Source organism: Lepidochelys kempii, chromosome 5 (genome assembly GCF_965140265.1).
Source record: "Lepidochelys kempii isolate rLepKem1 chromosome 5, rLepKem1.hap2, whole genome shotgun sequence".
Classification (NCBI taxonomy): Eukaryota; Metazoa; Chordata; order Testudines; family Cheloniidae; genus Lepidochelys; species Lepidochelys kempii.
The window spans coordinates 127,195,274-127,219,734 of record NC_133260.1 but is presented as its reverse complement, the minus strand read 5'-3'; the positions used below and the strand labels follow the sequence as shown (position 1 = coordinate 127,219,734).

Sequence of the window (24,461 nt, the reverse complement as noted above, 5' to 3'; positions counted from 1 at the left end):
CTCAGGAAAAACATGAAGGGACTGATTCAGAAGGAAAGATTAGAAAAGCTACATATGGCTAGCTTGGAGGAGGGGATGTCTGCATTACAATCAGAAGTGTAACTGAAGCAGGAGTAAACATTCTGGAGCTGGCTTGGATCTAACTAGCTCGCACAACAATCACAATGAAGCTGCAGCAGCATGGCTGTACAAGCCCACCCGGTACCCTGTGTATGTATTCAAGTAGCTAGCCCATGCTGCCATGTCTTTAGGGCTATTGTTATTTGAGCTAGCTAGATCAAAGCTAGCTTGGGTATGTCTACACATGCTGCAGTCACCCTAGGCGATTAAAGGGAGGACACAAGATTACAAATGTATGAAGGATGCCAGCCCCAAAGACAGAAACGGAAATAGTTAGGGCCCTAAAAGAGCAATGGGACAAAATGTAACATGAAAATTTAGGCTGACTATCAAGAAAAACTCCCTGACAGTGAGATTGTGGAACAGTCTCCCCAAGGTGACAGTGTAAGTTCCGGTTTCAGAGTAACAGCCGTGTTAGTCTGTATTCGCAAAAAGAAAAGGAGTACTTGTGGCACCTTAGAGACTAACCAATTTATTTGAGCATAAGCTTTTGTGAGCTACAGCTCACTTCATCGGATGCATTCAGTGGAATTGAGCTGTAGCTCACGAAAGCTCATGCTCAAATAAATTGGTTAGTCTCTAAGGTGCCACAAGTCCTCCTTTTCTTTTAGTGTAAGTTCCATCGCTACTGAAGGACCAGAGGTTTTCACAGGCCTTTCCCAGCAGTAAGTTCTGTGAGCTGGCTCTCTCGTTTTGAAGGGCTGTCACTCAACACCCTTTCCTCTCACTGAAGACACTGGGATTTGAGAGTTCCCAGCACGTTGTGCCTTAAGTCCCTATTTTCAGTATTTTGTAGCTAGACAGAGGCCGAAGCTAGAACCATTTATCCTGGTGGCTTTTGGGAAATGGAACCTGCACCTAACCCACCTTGGTTTAAGTTTGGCCAAAAAGAGCAACAGAAAAGTCAAGACCAATAAGGTTTTGCAGAACTGCCAGCGATAGGCAGACACACATTGCATGTGTCATGTAAAATGAGCAACAGTACTGCATGTTCAGATTGTACTGACTCCATGGCAGTGGTGTAAAGGTAAAAGGCAAAGTGGGTAAAGCTAACCTAAGCTAAACTCCTTACTTGCCAAATGAGAAGCGGGTAAAAGGTTACCCGCATTTACCCTTGGCTACATTTACTACAGCTACATAGTGACTGTTTGCCTGTGAGCACTACCAAGTGCCAGTAGTGAACAAAGAATAAGCAGACAGCATGAGGCTGCAAAATCGAAAGGGTTAAAAACACGGCACTGTCAAAGGTACCTTCTTTAAGTCGAGCTTCTAAAGGTTTCTGCACAACAGATTGAATAGCTCTTGCCAAGCCCCTGTAATGGTTCATAACATGCTCAAATGACACAGGCACTGGGTGCCACTGTTCCGCTGGAGCCCTCTGCTCCTGTATTTGTTTTTTTGATGCTGTGTAGTCCTGTGGACACAAAATCAAATCCTAGAGTTAGGCAATACCTTCTGGCCATTTCTTCCCTTTCCAAACCCCCACCTGTGCTCAGCAGCTGAGGTGGAGCCACAAATCTGCTCTCTTTCTCCAGCATGCAGGGAAAAATCAAAAACAATCAGCAAAACCTTCTGTCCATAATAACCAAGCCCTTCAATTCTCCCCATGTTTGGCCTGCTTAAAGCAACAGCAATGGCCCAAGTGCTGGTGCAGCCACTCTGCATCGCAGTGTAAGGAGTTCCTCTGGTGGCCTAGAGCTGGGTACTACTGCAATCTTGGGGGAAATGCTGAATTACCAAGGGAATTTGGCCTGCCTATAGCCCTGTTAGGGTTGAGTGCAGAAAATACAAGGGCAGGCTCCTAAATTTTCTACCCCTGCAGCATGCATAGGCCAGACTGCCAAGAGCTCAGCTCCTCTTCAGGTGCCTAAAGTGAAGTGGCACAGGGAGGGGGCTGGAGGTTTGACCTTGTAAAAAGGTACAGGGATATTCGAAAAATGGATATAATTTAGTCCCTCTCTTTTACTTAATGGTAAAGATTCAGGTGATCTAAACCAGCGTTTCTCAAATGCCGCCCTAGGGGCATTTCTTCTGGCCACAGCCTCCTGGGTGGTGTTTGCGGTGGGGTGGAGGGGCTCAATCCCCCAGCCCCACCATTCTGCCCATCACCCCTGACCCCCGCTGCCTCTTCAGGCCCTGGGCTTTGGCCGCGCCCCCAGCCGTAGGACCCCAGGATCCAGCCACTGGGCTTCGGGCTCTGGCCCCAGGCTCAATCTCCCCCCGCATTACTGCTGGCCCCTGCTGTGTCCTCTGGCCCCAGTCTTCCAGCACTGGTCCTGGGCTCACCACCCTCCCCATTGCCACTGGCCCCCCGCTGCCTCCCATTACCCCTCACCCACCCATTGCCCGGCCCCCACTGCCTCCCTACCCACCTTCCCATCCAGGGCTTACTCAGCCCTGGCAAGCTGGGGGCAAATTAAGTCTGCTGTGAAAGGTGATATTTATAGTCTGCTGTGAAAGGTGATATTTATAATATCGCTTTTCACTGCCTCCCAGCTAGCTAGCAAAAAAAAAAAAAAAAAAAAGGCAACCAAAAATGCAAAGAAACAACCACCACCAACACAAAAGACAATAACATGCAAAGCACCTTATCTGTGTTTCTATTCAGTTTAGGTCCAGTAAAGAACAGAGACAACTGTACATTGTTTTCATTATTGAGTTTACAAAAAACCCCTACATAAATAAATTACAACGATTTGGACGTGTATATGTACACATTTATTTGTTTTTCCTAAAGTTAATTAGGTATTTTAGGAAAAATTGTCAGAGTGGCCACCAGCAAGGGTTGGTGGCCGAACTCTGAGGTCACCAAAAATTTTGTTGCGAGAATCCCTGCATTCTAAACCCAGTCTAAAGGTGGAACCGTGACTGTGTGGGTTACTAACCAGAAGGGCAGGAGCTAGACTATTCAGAGAGGCAGTAATAGAGAGGCACTAATAGGGGGAAAGAGAGGATAAGGCACTTTGTACGTATATATCTACAGAAGCAAATACAACAAGCCTCCAAAGTGGTTCACCATTAAATGTCAGAGGCAGAAAGAGAGTACACTACTACCTGTAATAACTGAATGGGATCACTTCGCTGTTGGATCTCCCTGACTCGGTTTGAAAAGCTCTCTATGATTTGAATTCGTTCTTGACATGACGCTGTCTGCTGATCATACATCATGAGGGCCTGCTGAGTCTTTTCATTTATGAATTTTTTTGTCAGCTGTTCCTCTTCATCAAGTAGTAGCCGGAGTTCGGTGAACTTCCCTGCCAGAGATGCTTTACTAGCCGAGGCGTGTGCCTACAAATAAAAACAGAATGGCAGACACATTCCGAGTATAAGCGTCTCTGATGTTTCTCTGTCAGACTTTAAAAATTACATTCCCACAAAGTTTTATTGATCTGTAGCTTTCCTTTACAAAAATAGTCCAGCCACAGTCCAGATAACCACACTTGTTTGGGGTTTTCCTACTTTTGTTCTGGGTGAAAAGGCTCAGGGACAGATTCTGATACCCTTACTCTCATTGACAGCATCTTAACTTCAGTGGGACTACTCACACAGTAAGATATTACTCACTGTGAGAAAGGGCATCAGAATCTAGCCCTTAGCTAGCAGTGTCTGGAGTGACATCAGGCAGACTCCAGAAGTCTGGCAGATGTGGGAACTGGATTTCTGTGTATGCTTGAAAGGGAATATTTTATGTCCCATTATCAAACAAGTTAGGTAAGAAGAATTGTTGGAACGAGGGCATCTTAATGTGAGGGACAGCCGGAGTCAATGTCCAAACCAACGTGGAAAGGTCTCCAGATTGCACTGATAGCCATTTGCTGGGTACCCTATGGAGATGCTTTCAGAGTGTAAGTGCCCGGGACCATTTTTACCTGTACAGGGCTGAGTACACCAACAGTTCTCCACACAGAATTAGTAATAGTTTCCTGTTTTTATTGGAGTCAGATCCTCCCCTGATGTAAATCAGTGTAGCTCCATTAACTTCAACAGAGCTACATCAATTTACACCAGCTGAGGAGGTTCATCATTTGCTGTTTGTAATTATTTCAGTACAGCTCTCCCAGATACATATGTTCCGCTCCCACTAACAAGTGGCTGATTGCAGAATTGAAACTAGGGGCAGAATTTCTGTTTCAGGTGCTAGCACCATGCACAGGTTTCTACAGGAAATACACTGTTCTGTGGCAGAGCTGAAGCTATGATGTCACTCTGAGGCAGGCAGTGGTTGGCTAATTCTCCCTAACAACAGACAATATGGGCCTATGGCTTAATTTGCACTACGCCCAGTTTGCGAGCATAGCTATGTTCACGAGAAGTGTGAAAAAAAATTACCACCCCCACTCCCAGCCGATGTAGCTATGTGAGCAAACACTCTGGGGTATGCAACTATCCCGACGGAAGAATGCTTTTCTCAGCTTAGCTAATGTCGTTCTGGGAGGTGGCATAGTTATACCATCAGAAGAACTCCTTCTGTTGGCTATGCTGCGTCTACGCTAGGGGGCGCTGCCAGCATTGCTATACTGGTCATGACTCTGTAGTGTAGACAAGCCGTCTGTATCAGTTTGACTATGATTGCTATTTGACATTGAACATAAGAACGGCCTTAATGGGACAGACCAAGAGTCTATCTAACCTGGTATCCTGTCTTCCAACAGTGGCCAGTGCCAGGTGCCCCAGAGGGAATGAACAGAACAGGTAATCATCAAATGATCCGTCCCCCGTTGCCCACTCCCAGCCTCTGGCAAACAGGGGCCAGGGACACCATTCCTGCCCATCCTGGCTAATAGCCATTGATGGACCTATCCTCCATGAATTTATCTAGTTCTTTTTTGAACCCTGTTATGGTCTTGGCTTTCACAACATCCTCTGGCAAGGAGTTCCACAGGTTGACTCTGCGTTGTGTGAAGAAAGACATTGGGCTTGTCTGCATGGGAAACTTTTAACAATTAAACTAGTACAGTTAAACAGGTATAACTCCCCATGTGGGCACTCTTATTCTGCAAGACTGGCTTTTTTCAGTTGAGTTTAAACCCCTCTGTGACATTCTGTACCCCAAAGCAATGCCCTGGTGCCCTCATATTTACAATGGTGAGAGGATTATAATATGATTTGTTCAAAGTATGCCCTGTGAGGTATCATTCTAAAAGTCTTGATCTGTTGAACATTAATATCCTGTTGGATTGTATGTGCTGTCATTGTATCTCCAGTTATAAATATTGACTATGTATCACTATTTCAAATGTGTTTGCTCCAGAGATGACACCCCCCAAGGTAGTTTACATCCAGTCTAGCCAGCACACTGTGAGTGGACTATTCAAGGTGACGGTCCATTAAGAAACACAACAGATGTCAGAAGCTTATCCACACCCATGGGCCTTCCTGTGAACTTTTCAGCCAATATATAGATAATGGCTGCTATGACTCATCGAAGCATGCAAGGGCATGTGACTAGATCATGTGACACTGGACTCCATCTTGTGCCTGCACTTTTCCCACAAACTGGGCTGGGAGCTTTGTTTGGGACAATGAAGTTCCCTCCACATGGCAGAAGCTATGAAAGAGGGGAAGGCACATCATCACTTGGCTTCACACTCCCCACAACTCAACACCTGGAAACATGACTAGAGGACAAAGACTTTGACTGGGGAGGGGGTCCCAGGCAGGAAAGGTGGATTCCGCCTATGTCTGAAAGTGTTTGTACTATCAGGGTGAGACACTGCTTGATTCAAATCCTGGCTAGTTAATAGAACTCAGATTGTGATTTTGTTTTATTTCTTAGGTAATCTACTTTGATCTGTACCCTTATGACTTATAATCACTTAAAATCTCTCTTTCCGTAGTTAATACATTTGTTTTACATTTTACCTAAAAACAGTGTGGTTTGAGTGAAGTGTATGAAAAATCTTAGCTCAGTTAACAAAAAGCTTGCGCCATGTTCCTTCCATATTGAGGGAGGGGCAGACTGGTTAATAAACTTACACTGGTCAGCTTTTGACCAGGGCAAGACGATACAATTCTGGGGTCCTAGGCTGGGGGGAACTGGCTGAGGCCTCTCTATTGTTGGTTCATGAATGACTGGCAAAAGCATTCATATGACTCGGGTATGTCCCTGTCCATGAATGTTTGTGTGAGTTCAAGACCTGGAGGGGTCTGCAGCTTGTCACAGTGTGAGAGGGAACCCAGGCTGGTGAGACAGAGTGCTCAGCGGTACCCCAGTTCAAGGTTGCACCCCGGGAACACCCATCACACGCTCCCAAAGTGACAAACTAAACTGCTAATAGGCCCTCTTCTATGGGTGTCCACATAGTTGGTTATACTGACATAACTATATAGTTTATAGGTTTATAGTCATACCTTACCTTATACCTATATAATCTTCCCACACAGACAAGCCCTTTGCCAAGTAACAAAATATTGGGAACAGAGAAGTTAATCACAACATTTACATGATAAACTTGACAGCAAATTTACTTTCGCTCTAGAAAACCATGCTTGTGATTGAGCAGCTGTCTAGGCTGCAGCGTGGGTGGCATCTGAAAGCTGCTACTCCCTGATTAATAAGCAAGTTTCCACTTTACCTTAAGGTCATTAACAGCTTGTTCTATATGTCTTATATTGCCAACTTCCTGTTTCTTTTTCAATTCTAGCTCCTTCAAGTACCTTGTCATGAATTCCTGTTCATGTAAAATAAAATACATACTTGGTCATAAACAATGGTTACAAACGTAATTATCCATTTTTCTTTCTACAGCAGAAGAATGTAGTCAAACTCCCCAAATCACAAGTTTATACAAGGTAAATATCGATACTCGTTAACTAGATCACGTATTTGAATACTGAAGCTGCCCATCTGATATCACTTCTGCAAGACATAGGGAAACTTACTGGGAAAGCCTGTTTTTCACCCTGAAATCTCTATTCTTGCTCAGACAGAAATAATACCACCTGCATATGTGTTTAGCAGTTAAAGGATCCCAGCTGAGCATTTTCATTTGGAAAATCACCCAGGGAACTATTGCCTGGATTCAAAATCCAGTGAATGTGTGTCACACTCTTCAGTTACAATAGATGTTTTCTGCTCTAGGACATAGTATAGACCCGTGGTTCTCAAAGCCAATCCACCCCTTGTTCAGGGAAAGCCCCTGGCATGCTGGACCGGTTTGTTTACCTGCCGTGTCCGCAGGTTCAGCCGATCGCGGCTCCCACTAGCCACAGTTCGCTGCTCCAGGCCAATGGGGGCTGCGGGAAGTGACACGGGCCAAGGGACGTGCTGGCCGCCTTCCTGCAGTCCTCATTGGCCTGGAGCGGCGAACCGCGGCCAGTGGGAGCCGCGATCGGCCAATCCTGCGGATGCGGCAGATAAACAAACCAGTCCGGCACGCCGGGGCTTTCGCTGAACAAGCGGCGGACCGGCTTTGAGAACCACTGGCATAGAGGCTGTACTATAACCAAATTTTATTTGAAGATTAAGCAAATTTATTCTGGCAGATTTTCCTTTACATACCAGCCCTGTTCCTCAATAGGGTTGTTTATGACAGGCAGCTACGAGCATGCTGTAAATAGGATGGTCACCGCTGTTAGAAAGGATGTAGAGAAATTGGAAAGGAGCCAGAGGCAAGTGACAAAGATAATTAGAGGGATGGAATGCAAGCCATATGAGAAAAGGCTGAAGGAACTGGGTATGTTTAGTTTGGAAAAGAGGAGATTACGGGGGGACATGATAGCAGTCTTCAAATCCTTGAAAGGCTGCCATATAAAAGATGGAGGAAAACTGCAACAGAGGAAGAGGCAATGGGTTCAGACTACAGCATAGCAGATTTAGATTAAATCTCAGGAAAAACTTCCTAACTGTAAGAACAGTAGGACAATATAACAAAGTGTCTAGGGAAGTCATGGAAGATCCTTCATGGAAGGTTTTCAAAAGGAGGCTGGTTAGCCATCTGTCTTGAATGGTTTAGACACATCAAATCCTGCATCTTGGCAGGAGGTTGGACCAGATGACTCTTGCGGTCCCTTCTAACCCTATGATTCTATGATTGTAAGACACAGCGATGGTGAGTAATTTAAAAAAGGATATTGATTTTTTTCCTAACATGGTTCAATATTTTAAAGTATGTCTTTGTTTACTGGCTGAACTACATTTACTAATTCAGATCAGATTTTGATATCCTTACACTGGTTAAAAAAAAACGAGGAGTACTTGTGGCACCTTAGAGACTAACAAATGTATTTGGGCATAAGCTTTTGTGGGCTAAAAAAAAGTGGATTTTAGCCCACGAAAGCTTATGCCCAAATAAATTTTACTGATATGCTGAAATGCTGATACAGACTAACACAGCTACCCCTCTGAAACCTAACACTGGTTAGGTCCTTACTCTGTGAGGAGCCCTGGTGATTTCAGTGAGGCTATTTGCAGAGTAAAGTACTGCTCCCCATGAGTAAGGGTCTGAGATCTGGCCCTCAGAGATTAAGGTGGAGGTTTTCTAAGGCAGCCGGCTCCCATTGGAAGTCAATGGGCATCAGGGCCCAGACGGTTCAAGTTGTTCAGGTGTTGCTGCACTCCGTGTTGAACACCGATCTCACTTAGGAGCCTAGATCTCATTTTCAAAAGGAAGTTAGGCACTTCGAAGTCTAAATTCCATCAATGACAGGATTTAGATTCCTAAATCAGTTAGGTGTTGCGATGCTGAGCATAGCTACGCCTAAATACGTTTTATAATCTGGGCCTGGGTGCCTATCTGCCCTTTTGTGGCTTGGAAAATCTCCCCATCAGCCTGTTCCCAGAATTCATAGAGACCCCATTCCACATGGATTCCTACAGGAGTCATGAGTAACTGTTTGTATGATGAGGCCCTTAAGTTTTTTGTTTTTTTTACCTATTAACATCTTAAATTGTGATTTTAAACATAAGAGCTATACCATGTCCCAAGTAACCCTTTCACACTGTTACTTTCACTCTAATAATACAGCATGATAAGGGATTCAGAAATCTTTAACAATCAAAGTTAACAGCAGTAAACATCATGCCATTGAAAACTCCCAAAGTGTGGCCTTGAGCATTGGGAACTTCAGTGGACTCTGAAATGGACATGTTGCAGTTTTGGAGATATAGCGGAGTTTTAACTTGTGATGTGAAAATACACAGAGAAAGAAATGAGCTAGAGAGAGTGAAAAGAGGAGCAGAATTACCCTAATATACATATAAAGTTAAGGCTTACGGTGAGTGACAGTAACACAAATATGAATGTTTTGACATGCTTCAAATGCCAGGAGCAGAGGTAGGGGCTTTTGTATCTTAGTATTAAAAGGTGTCAGTGATGCGGCACTCGGGCCAATGTACTAATCCTCATGTGGCCCTTGTGGTGATTTGAGTTTGAGACCCCTGATCTTGCCAGCTGTCTATCCACCTTATAGTCCATGTCTATAACCAATGCTCTGTTTAAAACAAACCAAATCCAATTAACATTTTATTGGAGTGAATGAGAAAATAACCACTTGGCTGTATCTGGTACAGGATGTCCTGCACTTCATTGCTTCTGCAGGCTGAGCTCATTGCACACACACTGATTCATTCATAGACTCCGAGGCAAGAAGGGACCACTGGGATCATCTAGTCTGTCTACACAGGCCAGAGAACTGCCCCCAAATAATTCCTAGAGCAGATCTTTTAGAAATACATCCAATCTTGATTTTAAAATGGCCAGTCATTGAGAATCTACCACGACCCTTGGTAAATTGTTCCAATTGTTAATTATTCTCACTGTTAAAAATTCACACCTTATTTCCAGTCTGAATTTGTCTAGCTTCAACTTCCAGCCATAAGACTGTTATACCTTTCTCTGCTAGACTGAAGAGCCCCAGTTTCAAATATCTGTGATATAAGTGCTCCCTCTGAAATGGGTGCTTTTTAATAGCAGTGCTCCACACTAGGACAAAACAGAAGAGTTACCATTAGATCGGCATGTTCTGTACACCTGCCGATTTCCTTACATCCCTCCATCCCCCCAAAACTAGGTCATCTAGGTGCTCTTCTCTTATCCCCCTCAAATTATCCATGTGTATAACTTGTCAATAGTTACATTATTTCTTTCCTTTCTGTCTGAAAATTGGTCATTCAGGGTGCTGACATTTGAAACTGCATTGGGAGGAAGGGTAGAGCTGAGACAGAGGCATGCCGCATTGTTATGCTGAAAGGTGTTAATTCTTTAGTTCTTTGATCTATAGACAATTACAGACCTGTTTAAAGCTAAGGGATATGCATGCCAGAGGCTCCGTGGGTTTCTTATTTTCCTGTTCTCCTTTTCCAATTTTTATCAAAATCAATAGGCTTCTGCCCACTGAGGCCTAGAACTTTCCCTGAAGTTTTGGAAGAGATCAGATGCAGTGTTCAAAAATAATTGTGTTATATGCAGACAAACAGAGAAATGCTATCAAGTTGAGTGTAGGACCTTGCGTTGTTTGGCCAACATGGACACCACTGTCTCTTCTGACTAAGATTTTCAAAGCTGGTTGCCTAAAGTTAAACTCCTGGGTCCATATTTAGGTATCTAAGTGACGCTGCTGAAAGTCAAACTACTTACTTAAACAGCTAGGCATGGATTTAGGAGCCTAAACTTTAGGCACTCAGGCTTGAAACTTTTGGCCTCTGTGGGCAGAGGAAAAGAAGTCCCATTAGACCTCTGATTGGGGCACAGGAGTAATCTGCCATCAAATTGGATAAAAATCAATGATTTTAAAAAAAAGTTAAAAAATCGGATTTTTTTGATAAATCCTTTTTGAGGAAAAAGATAGTTTTAATTAAGATACATTATAGCTCAAAGATATCTCATCATGGAATAGGGATTATAAATTCTAATTCTATAGTATGAGACAATATATTCATGTAATGTTTAAGAAAGTTTTGTAAACGAGTTCCAATAGTTCATTTATCTTCATAAATGATCTGGAGGATGGTGTGGACTGCACTCTCAGCAAATTTGCGGATGATACTAAACTGGGAGGAGTGGTAGATACGCTGGAGGGGAGGGATAGGATACAGAAGGACCTAGACCAATTGGAAGATTGGGCCAAAAGGAATCTGATGAGGTTCAATAAGGATAAGTGCAGGGTCCTGCACTTAGGACGGAAGAACCCAATGCACAGCTACAGACTAGGGACCGAATGGCTAGGCAGCAGTTCTGCAGAAAAGGACCTAGGGGTGACAGTGGACGAGAAGCTGGATATGAGTCAGCAGTGTGCCCTTGTTGCCAAGAAGGCCAATGGCATTTTGGGATGTATAAGTAGGGGCATAGCGAGCAGATCGAGGGACGTGATCGTTCCCCTCTATTCGACATTGGTGAGGCCTCATCTGGAGTACTGTGTCCAGTTTTGGGCCCCACACTTCAAGAAGGATGTGGATAAATTGGAGAGAGTCCAGCGAAGGGCAACAAAAATGATTAGGGGACTGGAACACATGAGTTATGAGGAGAGGCTGAGGGAGCTGGGATTGTTTAGCCTGCAGAAGAGAAGAATGAGGGGGGATTTGATAGCTGCTTTCAACTACCTGAAAGGGGGTTCCAAAGAGGATGGCTCTAGACTGTTCTCAATGGTAGCAGATGACAGAACGAGGAGTAATGGTCTCAAGTTGCAGTGGGGGAGGTTTAGATTGGATATTAGGAAAAACTTTTTCACTAAGAGGGTGGTGAAACACTGGAATGCGTTACCTAGGGAGGTGGTAGAATCTCCTTCCTTAGAGGTTTTTAAGGTCAGGCTTGACAAAGCCCTGGCTGGGATGATTTAACTGGGAATTGGTCCTGCTTTGAGCAGGGGGTTGGACTAGATGACCTTCTGGGGTCCCTTCCAACCCTGATATTCTATGATTCTATGATTCTATGATTCATGGACTAGGGACCCAATTTTATGGGGTTCCTGAGGCTTCTGTATAGATTATTTAGGTTAATCTTTCTATCTACCCACTGGGACTCAGTGCTCAGTCTAGAAGATACCATCAGAGATGCTTAGTTTTGCAGTTCTCAAACTGTGGATTTGTGTCTCCAGAGATAATATGCTTGTTAACAACAAAAATGTTTTAAAATAAATAAATAAATATACAGAGGTGAGAAATAACAGACCTCAACCTTATTGTCCCGCTGCAAATTTGTGAACACAGAGTCAATCCCTTGCCTCTCTTTAAAAGTGCAAAATTTCAAAAAGTTCAGTGAATAAAAGATTGGTGGGGGCAGAATAGATCTGAACAAGGAGAAGAAGTCTGGAGATAAATGTGACAAGGGAGGGACAGGCAGTAGAAACAAAACTGAAACTGTTTGAGCGGCATATTCCAGAATGCACCTTTATGAAGAAATCCATGATTAAATCGAGTCTTCCTGACCAGTAATTCAGACCCGTCATCTTAACTTCTGTACCCGGAAAGATAATCGAGCAAATAATTAAGCAATCAATTTACAAACATCTAGACGATAATAAGGTGATAAGTGACAGTCAGCATGGATTTGTCAAAACAAATCATGTCAAACCAGCATGATAGTTTTCTTTGACAGGGTAACAAGCCTTGTGGATGGGGGGAAAGCAGTAGACGTAGTATATCTTGACTTAGTAAAGCTTTTGATACTGTCTCGCATGACCGTCTCATAAACAAACTAGGGAAACACAACCTTAATGGAGCTACTATCTTTGAAAACTCGTGGCGAACCGGGGAAGTCCCGGATGACTGGAAAAAGGCTAATGTAGTGCCAATCTTTAAAAAAGGGAAAGAGGAGGATCCTGGGAACTACAGGCCAGTCAGCCTCACCTCAGTCCCTGGAAAAATCATGGAGCAGGTCCTCAAAGAATCAATCCTGATGCACTTGCATGAGAGGAAAGTGATCAGGAACAGCCAGCATGGATTCACCAAGGGAAGGTCATGTCTGACTAATCTAATCGCCTTTTATGATGAGATTACTGGTTCTGTGGATGAAGGGAAAGCAGTGGATGTATTGTTTCTTGACTTTAGCAAAGCTTTTGACACGGTCTCCCACAGTATTCTTGTCAGCAAGTTAAGGAAGTATGGGCTGGATGAATGCATTATAAGGTGGGTAGAAAGCTGGCTAGATTGTCGGGCTCAACGGGTAGTGATCAATGGCTCCATGTCTAGTTGGCAGCCGGTATCAAGTGGAGTACCCCAAGGGTTGGTCCTGGGGCCGGTTTTGTACAATATCTTCATAAATGATCTGGAGGATGGTGTGGATTGCACTCTCAGCAAATTTGCGGATGATACTAAACTGGGAGGAGTGGTAGATACGCTGGAGGGGAGGGATAGGATACAGAAGGACCTAGACAAATTGGAGGATTGGACCAAAAGAAATCTGATGAGGTTCAATAAGGATAAGTGCAGGGTCCTGCACTTAGGATGGAAGAATCCAATGCACCACTACTGACTAGGGACCGAATGGCTAGGCAGCAGTTCTGCAGAGAAGGACCTAGGGGTGACAGTGGACAAGAAGCTGGATATGAGTCAGCAGTGTGCCCTTGTTGCCAAGAAGGCCAATGGCATTTTGGGATGTATAAGTAGGGGCATAGCGAGCAGATCGAGGGATGTGATCGTTCCCCTCTATTCGACATTGGTGAGGCCTCATCTGGAGTACTGTGTCCAGTTTTGGGCCCCACACTACAAGAAGGATGTGGATAAATTGGAGAGAGTCCAGCGAAGGGCAACAAAAATTATTAGGGGTCTAGAACACATGACTTATGAGGAGAGGCTGAGGGAGCTGGGATTGTTTAGCCTGCAGAAGAGAAGAATGAGGGGGGATTTAATAGCTGCTTTCAACTACCTGAAAGGGGGTTCCAAAGAGGATGGCTCTAGACTGTTCTCAATGGTAGCAGATGACAGAACGAGGAGTAATGGTCTCAAGTTGCAGTGGGGGAGGTTTAGATTGGATATTAGGAAAAACTTTTTCACTAAGAGGGTGGTGAAACACTGGAATGCGTTACCTAGGGAGGTGGTAGAATCTCCTTCCTTAGAAGTTTTTAAGGTCAGGCTTGACAAAGCCCTGGCTGGGATGATTTAACTGGGAATTGGTCCTGCTTCGAGCAGGGGGTTGGACTAGATGACCTTCAGGGGTCCCTTCCAACCCTGATATTCTATGATTCTATGATACTATAAGGTGGGTGCATAACTGGTTGGAAAACCCATTCCCAGAGAGCAGTTATCAGTGGTTCACAGTCATGCTGGAAGGGCATAACATGTGGGATCCCGGAAGGATCAGTTCTGGGTCCAGTTCTGTTCAATATCTTCATCAATTATTTAGATAATGGCATAGAGAGTACACTTATAAAGTTTGCAGACGATACCAAGCTGGGAGAGGTTGCAAGTGCTTTGGAGGATAGGATTAAAATTCAAAATGATCTGAACAAACTGGAGAAATGGTCTGAAGTAGACAGGATGAAATTCAATAAGGACAAATGCAAAGTACGCCACTTAGAAAGGAACAATCAGTTGCACACATACAAAATGGGAAATGACTGCTTAGGAAAGAGTACTGCGGAAAGGGATCTGGGCATCATAGTGGATCACAAGCTAGATATGAGTCAACAGTCTAACACTGTTGCAAAAAAAGCAAACATCGTTATGGGATGTATTAGCAGAAGTGTTGTAAGCAAGACACGAGAAGTAATTCTTCCGCTCTACTCAGCGCTGATTAGGCCTCAACTGGAGTATTGTGTCCCGTTCTGGGCGCCACTATTCAGGAAGGACGTGGACAAATCGGAGAGAATACAGAGAAGAGCGACAGAAATGATTAAAGGTTTAGAAAACATGACCTGTGAGGGAAGATTGAAAATATTGGGTTTGTTTAGTCTGGCACAGAGAAGACTGAGGGGGCACATGATAACAGTTCTCAAGTACATAAAAGGCTGTTACAAGGAGGAGGGAGAAATTTTTTTTTTCTTAACCTCTGAGGACAGGACAAGAAGCAATGGGCGTACATTGCAGCAAGGGAGGTTTAGGTTGGACATTAGGAAAAACTTCCTGTGAGGGTGATTAAGTATTGGAATAAATTGCCTAGGGAGGTTGTGGAATCTCCATCATTGGGGATTTTTAAGAGCAGGTTACACAAACACCTGTCAGGGATGGTCTAGATAATACTTAGTCCTGCCTTGAGTGCAGGGGACTGGACTAGATGACCTTTTGAGGTCCCTTCCAGTCCTATGATTCTATGATCCAGTGGAATCTCCGAGAGGAGGACCTGCAGAATTTCCTGCCACATATGCCATTCCCCCTGCTTCAAATCCAAGCACAAGGGCACACACATGCACACTGCAGCACTGGTCACAAGTGAGTACTCAGAACTGCCTGGAGAACATTTCTGCAATGCTCTGATTTGAGTCCTAGCATACATTTGCTTGTGAGGTTTTCACTTCTTACAGAGGCTAAATAAAATAACCGCACTGCTTCAGGAGCATTGCTAAAACACTGTCTCCAATACGAATGGCAGGAGCCCATCTTGCACAGCAACACAAAATTTTGACCAGCAATGTATTCAGTCTGCGTATTTGACTATGCTGTTAGAAGAGACAGCTTGGATGGAAATTATGGGGTTACAGTGCCAGAACCCAGGCTGGTGTGCCAATGTCCGAGCTCACCAACTACACTTAGGGCTTGTCTACACCAAACAGCTTTTAACGACAGGGCTGTGTAGACACAGCCCTGTTGCTAAAAGTCGGCACGTGTAAATGCTCTTTGTCCTCACTTTTGCAGACAAAATACTTCCACCCCCGCAAGCAGCATTCAGTTTGTCGGCAGGAGTATACTGCCACTTGCCGTGGCAAAACTTTTGTCTTTTGCAGGGGGATTAAGCACCCATGAAAGACAAAAGTTTTGTCGACAACTTGGCAGGGTAGACAAAGCCTATGTATTGATGCCATGTCCTGGAGAGTGCCTCTTTCTCTTCTGCTGAATCCACAGCCAAAAAATGAAATCTCTATCACCAAGAAACCAGCAGATGTCAGCAGAGGCTAGATATTTAGGGCCAGAAGTTCTAAAGAGCACTCACAACCAGGAGCCAGATGTTCAAAAGAGCTCAGGCTCCCATTTCAGCATCAAAAGTAAGCAGCCGGATTGATTCTAGTCCAAAGGATTGATTCTCCACTGCCAAGTTCTTTGCAAGAGTCATTTACATCGGTGCAAAGTACACGTCAAACTCTAGCATCTCAGAATAGCTAGTAGCATTTGACCCCACTTTGCACTCCCTTTACTTAGGTGTAAATGACTACACAAAGCGCAAAGCAGTGGCGAAACAGGACCATAGTATTTTAACTTGAGAATGCTGGGGTTCATATTTTGAAACCCTCTAAATACGATAACTATTCTTTCCTCCCCCATTTTCACTTGCTCAGATCTTTCTGAAAAATTCTGCTTTGAATCTGAAACTTTCCAACCCAAGAGTAACTTTTCTGGAAAGCGTAAGGAAAACTGCTTCAGTGACTGGGGGACGGAGGGCTTTTTCGGCTTAAAGGGTATCTGAGGCATGAAGGAGACCCACTTAACATGCTCTTTACAGTCACAGAATCAGAATTATTAAACAACCTCCTTAAGAAAGGGATGGACGGTGCTTCCCAAATGCAGCCTGCCGGCACATCACCACATGGAACCTTCTCCGGTCAATGGTCATTACAAAGCAGGCTTCCTGGGTCGGGGCTCCTGGGGGTGGCCCTGGGTTGCTCTCCCCCCAGGGAGCCCTACAACCTCACAACACCCGGGCCCCTGTCCTCCACCCACAGTAACTCAGAGCGGGGGCAGTGCAGGGGGATGGGCCCCTCTACACAGCTGGGTACCAGGCAGGGCTGTGCCGGGTGAGCCAGGGCCAGGCACTACGCCCAGTGCAAACAGGATGAAGCACCAGGCAGGGGCCCGTGCCCAGGCCAGAGAGGGGCAGACGCCAGGCAGGAGCCCGGTCCATAGAGGGTCCCGGCCCGGTCCATACACGCCCCCCCCCGTTACCTTGGTGCCCTGCGCGGCCTGCCCCAGCAGGCTGACGCGGTGGCCGCGGTGGGCGCCCAGCACCGGGCACAGGGCGCACACGCAGAGCGCGCAGTCGGCGCAGAACAGCTCCAGGGGCCGCTCCCGGTGCTCGGGGCACCAGCGGCCCCGCTCCCGCAGCGCCCACAGCTCGGCCGCCGCCTCCCCGGCCGGGCCCAGCCGGTGCCCGCGGAAGGCGGGCGCCCCGCCGGGCTCCCCGAGGTGCGGCCGCACGTGGGCCCCGCAGTAGGAGGCCAGGCAGGTGAGGCAGCTCCACTCCGCCGCGCCGCGCTGCCCCGCCGGGCACAGCTCGCACCGGGGGCCCGGCTCCCCCAGGGCTGAGGCGCCGCGCTGGGACTCGGGCTGCGCCATGGCCGGGCTGCGCCTCCTTCCCGCCGGGCCCGGGAACCAAAACTCGCCGGCCGGAGGGGGCGGGCCCGGGCCCGGGGGGGCGGCCCCGCCTCAGGCCGCGGAGCGCGCTGGGCCTCGCCCCCGGGTCCCCGCCGGCCCCGGGTCAGGTCTGTGGCGGGAGAGGCCGCTATTCGCGGGCCCGGACCCGCCGCAGCGCTGGGGGGCCAACCCAGGGCTCCGGGCGCCCACGCTAAAAGCCGGGTCCCCGATCAGAGTGAAAGCCTTTCTCTGGGCCCTGCGTGGACAAGCCCTTGGAGAGGAAACAGGGCCCCAGCCCCTGCTATTGGAGCGAGCTGGCGGTGGTGGGGGACCCTTGCAAGGGGCTGAAGGCCGCCCTGCGCCCCTCCTTATCAAATCTGCCCAGCGCCTGCCACAAAACAGCGTCCCTAACAGCCTGGGCCCCCCTTGGGCCTGCTCTGAACAGACCGTTTTGCTGGCATTGCCATAGTTGTTAGGGCTACGCCCCCCCTGGAAACACGGTTATACTGGTAACAGAATCGTTTCCGAGATAGAGCTCGTTCCACTGGGGGAACTGGTATAAATGATACCATCCAATCGGTGGCAGGTATAAACTGCGTCTCCACTACAGGGAGTTGCCAGATAGCAACACTGGCAAACCCCTTCTAGGGTAGAGACTCTCCACAAAAAGAATAACCCCAGTTATCCTAATTAATGCTAACGGATTTTTGCAAGAGATACTATGTTCATGCTTCAGGGGTTAAGCCCATATATAACCCCCCAGATATCAGGATGAGCCCTACAGGGGGCTCACGGAGGGGTTCTTACATGTTTCTTTGAAGTGTCCAGTGCTGGCCCCTGCAAGAGACAGGATACTGGACTAGGTGACCATGAGCCTGAACCAGTTTGGCAATTCCTACATTCCTAGTCTGAATGTTACTGTTCCAGGTATAATATAGGCCCCTATCAGATACATCTGTATTGTATTCAAACATCCTCACAGACATTCCTGCTCCTAGTCTCTAAATCCAGCTATCCTTCCATCCCAACATAGGATTTATATTAATGGAATTTCCAAACGTCCTTTTAGTCATCTCTGTGCTTCCTCAGTATGGGAAGATGTGCACAAGTATCCACAAATGACCTGATTTACATTGACACTAAGGGACTTCTGTGCCACTCTAGGAGCATAAATGGGTGCTGTAAATAAGGCCCCTTTGCACTAGCCAAGCAATAGTAAAGGGGCCTAAGTTTCAATAAGAATCAGGACCAATAAGTCTTTAAGAGGACTTGCACACATGGAAAAAGTCAGTAAGATAACAGGAAACCACACAGTCACGAGACTACACCCACAAATGTCTGTTAAGTAACAAATACAGACAGACATGCAAAGAGTTTATGTAGAACCCAGAATGTAGAAAAGCTAACAAAGAGATCTAATAGATCCAAATCTACCTACTAATCCTAAATCTACTTCCTAATAGAGAATTGACAAAGAATAATAGGGAAGTCTGATACCACTCACCCCAAGCTACATGAATTCATCAAAATCAGAAGCAGGCTCACAGAATGAAGCAATGCAAGGGTCAAATGCAATTATTGTGTAGTACTAGAAAGGAGTATTAAAATTAATGAGTGTGAAAGAGGTGGGAGAATCCTAAAACACCTGATCACTAAGGAAAAGCAGAATTCAGTTCCTCCAAAGGAGCAAGGGGAAGGAACAAGTAGCGGCCAAAATGGCTTCACGAGGGACTTACACAGACACCTGAAGATTGAACCAAAATCTTATGCTGAAAATAGAAAATTGGGCCCTGGTTCAGAAAACACACATCCATTACTCACATGAGTAAAGTTATGCATGTTCACAAGTGTTTAAAGGACTGGGGCCTTAGACACCAAATTGGTATATGGTATAGGTAGTCAGTGCCTGCAGGAAGATGAGGACACACAGAAGAGCAGAAAGAATACCATAAACTAATGAGAATATGGAGTGAAAGTGGTCAGAAGCTACTTGGCTAATCAGAGATTAGTAAAGCACATCCTTTTCTATGAAGTGCATATGGCTAGTTAGCACAGCTGCTGAACCTCAGAGTATGAGGTTCTAAAGTATCTAGTCACTTATTCGATATGAAATTGTTTGAGAAGAATAAGGTAGCCTTGGAGTTTCTGATGTTTTCAGGGTCTTCTCAGGCAGTTTGACAGCCTGAATTCTGTATTTCCTCTTTTAAATAGTGATGGGCTTGGGGACATTAACGTTAACCTAGACTTCCTGCCTTATTTAAGGGTTTAGGGGGCAGGGAGGGATGTTTATAATAAAACTACAGAGTTCTTGTAAGTTTCTTGTCACCTGGATTCTGAACGTCCTAGTTTTAGATACTGTTTTTGTATAATTCCTGTATTGTTGTTGGGTCTTTAATGCTTCAAGTCACAGATACGTACTTTCAACCTTAACAAAATCCTCTGGCTGATAACGTCATGCATCTGTCTTATCATCTCAGATATGGTTGCAATGTGTATTGGGAAGCTTCTGATCAGTGACGTTTCACCCCTGTGCAAAGGGCCAGCAAAGCCTTCAAAATAGGGTGTAAATGCCCCATAGCCAGCCTCATGGTGACTCGGCACTGTGGTGAATTTCACCCAGAGGGAACAATTAGGGGAGAGGGCAAGGTCAAAGCAGCAGAGCAGTCCATGCTGAGGAGTAAGGCAAATGGGAACTGTCCTTGCTTCTCGTCATCTGGGTACCTTTACATCTGCCTGGCCATCAGGCTGTGAAGGGAATGTAGCATGGTACGGTGGGAACGGGGCTAAGAAGCCACTGCCAGCTCTTTGCTAGTGCTAATCCCAGCTCTGAGAGCGACTTCTTGTGTGGCCTAGGGCAAGTCCCATTACCTCTCTGTATTTCGGTATGCTTGTTCTGAAAATGGGGATGATACTCAACGGCCAAGTGAGGAAGTTGGTGAAAGTGCTTTGCAAAAAGCATTAATGCCATCAGTGTCAAACATTGGAACTTAACACAGAGGACATGCGAGGTCAGCGCAGGATAGACAGGAATGGTGGAGTTTGTGCATGCTCTAACAGCACAGGAAGGACTCAGAATGTTAAACATTAATAAGGAAGGCTCTTATGCAAATGTACCACTCCCCTCCTGCAACGACAAACTTCTAATCTGCCCTTATAAATCCTGCGTGCACTGACCTAGCGGGCCATCAGAACAGCAAGCAAGCAAGCAAGAAAGAAAGAAAGAAAGAAAGAAAGCATCCCTGTCTCAGTTTCCTTGTAAACACTAACAATGGGCACCTCAGAGGTTCCCATCAGGGAGAGTGTGTATATGACTAGCAGCCTGCATTCCACCCAACAGGCGGAAATGACTTGAGTAAGCAGTGGGACAGTCAGGCTGAAGGAAACTGAGGCAGGAGGCCACTTTTCATTTCCAGCCTCAAAGTAAACACAATATTAAGTACATACACATAGAGCTTTTCAGTCTAGGCCAGCAGCTTGCAGGTTTTGTTTGGCTAATAGGATTTTTTTTTAAAGCCTGTCTGTTTCTTTGTGTAGTAAATTGCTTGTATATTTCTGGTCTGAGCCAGGTGTAGTTTTTAAAGTCTATTTTAGGACTGTTGATTAATCACAGTTAACTTATGCGATTAACTCAAAAAATTAATTTCAATTAATCACACTGTTAAACAACAGAATACCAACTGAAATTTATTAAATATTTTGGATGTTTTTCTACATTTTCAGATATATTGATTTCAATTACAACACAGAATACAAAGTGTACAGTGCTCACTTTATATTATTATTTTTTATTATAAATATTTGCACTGTAAAAATTAACAAAAGAAATAGTATTTTTCAATTCACCTCATACAAGTACTGTAGGGCAGTCTCTTTATCATGAAAGTTTAACTTACAAATGTAGATTTTTTTTGTTACATAACTGCACTCAAAAAAACAATGTATAACTTTAGAGCCTACAAGTGCACTCAGTCCTCCTTCTTGTTCAGCCAATCACTAGGACAAACAAGTTTGTTTACATTGACGGGAGTTTGTTTACATTGACGCCTGCTTTTTATTTACAATGTCACCTGAAAGTGAGAACAGGCGTTCACATGGCACTTTTTGTAGCTGGCGTTCCAAGGTATTTATATGCCACCCATGAAGAGGCATATGAATGTTTAGCATGCTTCGGCCACCATTCCAGAGGACAGGCTTCCATGCTGATGATGCGTGTAAAAAAAATAATGTGTTATTTAAATTTGTGACTGAACTCCTTGGGGGAAGAACTGTATGTCTCCTGCTCTGTTTTACCTGCATTCTGCCATATATTTCATGTTATAGCGGTCTCAAATGATGACCCAGCACATGTTCATTTTAAGAACACTGTTACCAGATTTGCCAGTTGCTTTTGGGTATGCTCTCTCTCTCTCTCTAACAGAGCACGACTGAGAGGACCGGGTTAATCAGCACTCCCAAGCTGACCCCTTATATGCCCCTGGACTCAGCAGGCTGGGTCGAACAGTACCTCCAAGCTGTCACCCTCATGTGCCATGGGCACCGCACTGGAATAGAATGCGCTTGAGCAGGCCGGGTCAAGCAGCACTTTCAATCTACCACCCTTATTTACCCCTGGACTCAGCAGACTGAGTTAAGCAGCACTTCTAAGCTGCCACCCTCATATGCCCCAGGTTCAGCGCATCCCTATCCCCACTTTCACGTTAGACTTGTTCTGGTAGTGACCCACTTGATGAGCAAACCCCACAGGATTTGGGGGCACTGCAGGGATCTTTAGGTTAGGTACAAGGAGCATTGCTGCAGAGCGAATGAAGAAGCCAAAAAACACCCACGAGGGGGAGGGAGAGAGAGAGAAGCAACCACCTTCCACCACCAAGTAGGCTATCACTGGTTGCGTTTGATGGTGTACGTCCCTTTCGAGACCACAACGGGTTACAGAAGAATGGGACAGAGTCTGGTGTGGGCTTAGTTTTATAACAAAACTTGAGTGACTCCCTGGTGGCACTCTGCATGCAATTGGCAACGCTTTCCCAGGGGCAACCTGAGGAGTTGCCAACAGCGTAGAACTGGTAGCAACGCGGCAGGGCCAGGGGGTTACTTCCATTCCCATAGAATCCATGCATGTAGCACAGTAGCAGTTTTACTTCCTGGGCTCCAGATGGCCAGCACCTCCAGAGGTTCAGAGGGATCACAAGTACAGCATAGAGCCTGGACCGCATCAGACTCCAGACACTTATGAACAGCAGTGTACTGGTGTAACGGTGGGATGTTATGGCTCCTGTTCGGGACCTGTGAGGGGGCACAGAAGAGAACAAACTTCCACACTCCCCGTGTACACGGGGAGAATCTGGGACCAATATTGCAGGGTGAACATGAAACAGTAACCTATGTGAAGGTGGCCATAATCAGTCGAGGACTTTTCCGGCCTTTTCCTGCCTCAACATCAGGGTAGGCACTGACAAGCCCACCCGACGTGTATTTTCCAATGGCCCCAAGCCATTTCTTCTTGCTAGCCAAGCAGGGTGGCTGGCAGGATGGAGAAGACAGTTATAATATTTCTTGAGGGTCAGGTGGTTTATCCTTCCACTTTTTGAGCTGTGAGGAATGAAACCCTTTTCACCAGCGTTTCCCATTTTTTCCATACAGGATTTTTACCTGATAAACACTGGGGCTGGCCCGATTCACACTAAAGCAGGGGCCATCCCAGGTGTGTGTCAAAGAGTGCTCCTTTGCTGAAAACTTTTTGTAGGTTACTGGTTGGCCTAATTCCCATATCAAAGGAGGTTTTCCCCAGCCTAGTTTTCTGTCGATGTTTTGCTGTACTATGCCTAGCTGTGCTGCCACTCGCTTGTGTAGAGCAGCGATCATCTCGACTAAGGTTTGTACCCGTTCATCTGTTACCACTTCCCTTCCCAGGCACTAGGCAGTTCTACTCCTAACCACCAACTTTCAGGCATGCGCATTTGCCTTCAAAGGGAGCGTACCCATGTAGTACCTTAGAGCCTCTTAGAACCATTAAGATGATTGGTAGCTTTTCATCCCCATCACTCCCTGAGCTCTTTACTTGTTTTCTCAAAGCTTCCTTTAGCATGCGATTGGTTCATTCAACTTGTCCAGAGGACTCAGGATGTCCAGCTATGTGGAAACGTTGCTTAATGCCTAAAGCCTTACATAGCTCTTGCATAACATCTCCCACAAAATGGGATCCCAAATCTGAATCAATTCTGGGAATTCCCATTCTTGAGAAAACTATGTTAAAGAGCTGCTTAGCAGTGACCGAGGTAGTGTTGGTTTTAGTAGCAATGGCTTCCACCCATTTGGAGATGCCATCTACTATTACCAGGCATATTCTCTCTACTGGTGATGATTAAAGGGCCTATGTAATCTATCTGAATCTGGGACCAGAGACCCTCTATTCTTTGGTGCCCCAATGCATTTTTTTGAACCTGGTGATCAGCATTAACCATGGTGCACTGCAGACAATTGTCAAACGCCGTATCTATATCCGCTTTCATGCCTGGCCACCACTCTGTATCTTTAACCCTATTTAAAATATTCCTGTTTTCCTCTATGCCCTTGCTCAACTGCACAAACTGAATCAGGTCCCCCGATACCTGGCTGGAGACTATCCAGTACCTTTGACCACCTGCATCCACTGCCCACCAGACATCTCCAACCTGCTCAATCCTGTATTTTCCTGTGGGATCTTTCCCTGTCCTGGCTAAGGACTGGAATTCTGTATCCCCATCTTGAAGCGTACTTAAGTCCAAGGTATCTATTCCTTTACCTAAAGTTTTTCCCTGGGTAGTTACTGCCTATATTTGTTCTACCTGGTCTGTGTCTCTAGTGTGATTACTGGTAGCAGTAGTTTTGGCTAAGGCATCAGCTCGGTTGTTCCAGTGCGCTTCTTCTGATGTCCCTTCGTGTGGGTCACCCAGGTGTCCCCAGTTCTTTCCTTGATAACTTGTTT

The 24,461-nt window shown here is 45.7% G+C and overlaps 1 protein-coding gene and 1 long non-coding RNA gene across 6 annotated transcripts in view; one reads left to right on the top strand and one right to left on the bottom strand.

Moving 5' to 3' along the window:
• The window catches only part of TRIM14 (tripartite motif containing 14), a 42,475-nt gene extending 24,956 nt beyond the window's left edge, over positions 1–17,519 (bottom strand). For all 4 annotated transcript variants that reach the window (XR_012159146.1, XM_073345761.1, XM_073345758.1 and 1 more), the window contains exons 1-4: positions 17,090–17,519; positions 6,696–6,791; positions 3,175–3,408; positions 1,372–1,534 (exon numbers count right to left, since the gene is read on the bottom strand). Coding sequence is in view for 3 of the 4 variants with exons in the window: in XM_073345761.1 (XP_073201862.1) it covers positions 1,372–1,534; positions 3,175–3,408; positions 6,696–6,791; positions 17,090–17,479 (883 nt within the window). In the remaining variant the exon portion in view is untranslated. The remainder of the gene's footprint in view (positions 1–1,371; positions 1,535–3,174; positions 3,409–6,695; positions 6,792–17,089) is intronic.
• LOC140911838 (uncharacterized) overlaps positions 16,985–24,461 on the top strand; it is a 35,515-nt gene continuing 28,038 nt past the window's right edge. For both annotated transcript variants that reach the window (XR_012159152.1, XR_012159151.1), the window contains exon 1: positions 16,985–17,369. This is a non-coding gene — a long non-coding RNA (uncharacterized lncRNA). The remainder of the gene's footprint in view (positions 17,370–24,461) is intronic.